Below are 3,275 nucleotides of genomic sequence, written 5' to 3' on the forward strand. Positions count from 1 at the left end.
CCAGGCCCACCTCAGCCTGCCGTTCAGGCTACGGGCTACGGGCTACGGGCTACGGGCTACGGGCTACAGGCCAGCCCCTGCCATATGAAATGTCTACTCCTCAGAGGGTTCAGCAATAACTGACCACTTTAGGTGGTCTGTCTGGTCTGGTGCAGCCATTCATAGAGACCTTTAGAAATACCACAGAATCTAGTAACACTTGGCATAAGAAGGCAAACCAACTGTCTTCTAAGAAGATAACTAGGTAATATAACATGTTTTAACTCTTATCATGCTTATCAGCTGCTTAGGATTTTTTGCAAACTATTTGCTATGTCATGGAACATGTCAAGCCATTGTGGAAGATATGAATGATTGAATAAGTGCATCATGTGTGTCTATAGCTCTTCACAACGAGCAGGACCCGCGTCGAGCAGGACCCGCGTCGAAGCAGGACCCGCGTTGAAGCAGGACCCGCGTCGAAGCAGGACCCGCGTCGAGCAGGACCCGCGTCGAGCAGGACCCGCGTCGAGCAGGACCCGCGTCGAAGCAGGACCCGCGTCGAGCAGGACCCGCGTCGAGCAGCCTTAAGCCTGTGAAAAGGAGATCATCCTAAACCTCTAAGGACTGCTGATGATCCCTGTCTGGAGGTGAGAGTGAGGATGAGGAGGGTTGGTTCCTACAGCCCAGACCAACCTTGCTGAGGATGTAGATGGCGTCTCCCCGTCTGAAGGACAGTTCATCTGGTTGATCTCCTGTACAGTCCCATATCCCCTGATAGTAGTTCTGGTAGTCTGTGATCTTATTCACTAGATAGACAGAGAGAGATTATTGGAGAGATGGATCAATCAAAATGTTCCCCAGTCTCTACAGTACATGGGTGGTTATTGTGATGTCATGGTGTGTAACCTACTCAGGTGGTAGAGAGCTAACAAGAGGTCTTCCTCTGACAGAACAATAGACTAGTCATCTCTCCCTCCCTGTCGCCCTCTCTGAGGTGGTAGAGAGCTAACAAGAGGTCTTCCTCTAACAGAACAATAGACTAGTCATCTCTCCCTCCCTGTCGCCCTCTCTGAAGTGGTAGAGAGCTAACAAGAGGTCTTCCTCTGACAGAACAATAGACTAGTCATCTCTCCCTCCCTGTCGCCCTCTCTGAAGTGGTAGAGAGCTAACAAGAGGTCTTCCTCTGACAGAACAATAGACTAGTCATCTCTCCCTCCCTGTCGCCCTCTCCTCCTCTATGTTCTGTGCCCAGATATCTGACTGATAACTTTCCCCATGTTAGAGATGCACACAATCACAGCACCAGATCAGGTGTTGCTGATGTGTGCTTCTAAAGGTTGAGGAGTAGTGCTGGGAAAGAGACTCTGTGGTATACTGGAGCCTCAGAGCAGAATGTGTTGCCTCCACTCATAAAGACCAGGTCCTCTCTGGGCAGCTGTAAAAATGACATTTGACTGTACATTATGATACAACTGCAATGATAACAGATGTTCTTCTTCTGTGTTTTATCTTCCTGTCATATGGTGTTCAACCTGTTGGATGTTACCCAGCCATCTTACCTCAGGAGGACCACAATGGAAATAAGTCCCAGACTCTGTGTTATCCTCCAGGATTTTACTAATGTGCATGTATGGATTTTCAAGATTTATGTGGGCTTGTTTTTTTTTATGATCTAATGAATAAACTAAACGTCTCGGTTTTCCCCTATGAAATGTACAGGGGACTGAGCCTCTATAGCTTGTATACATGGTAACACAACACTCAGAACATCTCTTGTGTGAGTGGTTAAACGTAGCTTCCAGTTTGTTTGTGCTGACGTTATGCAAAGGCATGTGGTTAAATGCAGAACTAGTAGGATCTAACTGAAATGTGTTTATTTCAAGAACAGTGTGAAATGCCCCCGAGTTGCTTTTTCACAGGGACTTCCTGTCCATGTCATCACGACTTCCCTTTCACAGTGTCTCAGAAGGCCTTCTCTCTAAACTGGCATCTGCAAAGATCTGAACCACTCTGAAGTCTGTGTTTGGTGAGGTTAAAGGATGAGAGGCGGAGGGTGCAGGCAGGTCTCTCTCTCCACTTACCTGCAGCTGTAGTGGGTGGGGTGGGTTTGCTGTGTGGCGTGGGTGGTTCCACCTTGGGCTTTGGAGGTGTGGGCAAGGGAGGAGCGGACATGTCCTCCTCTGTTGGGAGAGATAAAGAGAGAGAGAGAGATAAATCCTAATGAATGACATCACATGAACATGGGGGACTTGATCCCAGATCAGCACTTCTACTCTGAGACTGTAAATGGCCCCAGGACAAAGAGAGTTTGGGTCTGGACAACAGAGAGAGGGTCGTGAGGGGGATGTAAATGGCCCCAGGACAGAGAGAGGGGGTCAGGTGTGGGTCTGGATAACGTGAGGGATGTAAATGGCCCCAGGACAGAGAGAGGGTCAAATGGCCCCAGGACAGAGAGAGGGTCAGGTGTGGGTCTGGATAACGTGAGGGATGTAAATGGCCCCAGGACAGAGAGAGGGTCAGGTGTGGGTCTGGTTAACGTGAGGATGTAAATGGCCCCAGGACAGAGAGAGGGTCAGGTGTGGGTCTGGATAACGTGAGGGATGTAAATGGCCCCAGGACAGAGAGAGGGTCAGGTGTGGGTCTGGATAACGTGAGGGATGTAAATGGCCCCAGACAGAGAGGGTCAGATGGGGTCAGATGTGAGGGATGTAAATGGCCCCAGGACAGAGAGGGTCAGGATGTGGGTCTGGTTAACGTGAGGGATGTAAATGGCCCCAGACAGAGAGGGGTCAGATGTGGGTCTGGATGAGGGATGTAAATGGCCCCAGGACAGAGAGGGTCAGATGTGGTCTGGTTAACGTGAGGGATGTAAATGGCCCCAGACAGAGAGGGTCAGATGTGGGTCTGGTTAACGTAAAGGGATGGCCCCAGACAGAGAGAGGGTCAGATGTGGGTCTGGTTAACGTGAGGGATGTAAATGGCCCCAGACAGAGAGAGGGTCAGATGTGGGTCTGGTTAACGTGAGGGATGTAAATGGCCCCAGACAGAGAGGGTCAGATGTGGGTCTGGTTAACGTGAGGGATGTAAATGGCCCCAGGACAGAGAGGGTCAGATGTGGGTCTGGTTAACGTGAGGGATGTAAATGGCCCCAGGACAGAGAGGGTCAGATGTGGGTCTGGTTAACGTGAGGGATGTAAATGGCCCCAGACAGAGAGAGGGGTCAGATGTGGGTCTGGTTAACGTGAGGGATGTAAATGGCCCCAGACAGAGAGAGGGTCAGATGTGGGTCTGGT

At 50.3% G+C, this 3,275-nt stretch overlaps 1 protein-coding gene across 1 annotated transcript; it reads right to left on the reverse strand.

The window, feature by feature from the left end:
• Positions 1-576: 576 nt before the first annotated feature.
• LOC124027449 (src kinase-associated phosphoprotein 2-like) lies at positions 577-2,176 on the reverse strand. The gene is made up of 2 exons (XM_046339873.1): positions 2,064-2,176; positions 577-788 (listed from the first exon to the last, which is right to left on the reverse strand). Exons 1-2 carry the CDS (start codon positions 2,152-2,154, stop codon positions 592-594), a joined length of 288 nt encoding a protein of 95 aa, XP_046195829.1. The 5' UTR covers positions 2,155-2,176; the 3' UTR covers positions 577-591.
• Between the last annotated feature and the right edge of the window lie 1,099 nt (positions 2,177-3,275).

This window comes from Oncorhynchus gorbuscha, unplaced genomic scaffold, assembly GCF_021184085.1.
Source record: "Oncorhynchus gorbuscha isolate QuinsamMale2020 ecotype Even-year unplaced genomic scaffold, OgorEven_v1.0 Un_scaffold_3240, whole genome shotgun sequence".
Taxonomy (NCBI): domain Eukaryota; kingdom Metazoa; phylum Chordata; class Actinopteri; order Salmoniformes; family Salmonidae; genus Oncorhynchus; species Oncorhynchus gorbuscha.

Excerpts from the sequence above, each read along its gene's own strand:
- LOC124027449 (XM_046339873.1), bottom strand. The coding sequence starts at position 2,154 with ATGTCCGCTCCTCCCTTGCCCACACCTCCAAAGCCCAAGGTGGAACCA. Across the intron at positions 789-2,063 it reads CCCACCCACTACAGCTGCAG|TGAATAAGATCACAGACTAC; the intron begins GTAAGTGGAGAG and ends CTGTCTATCTAG.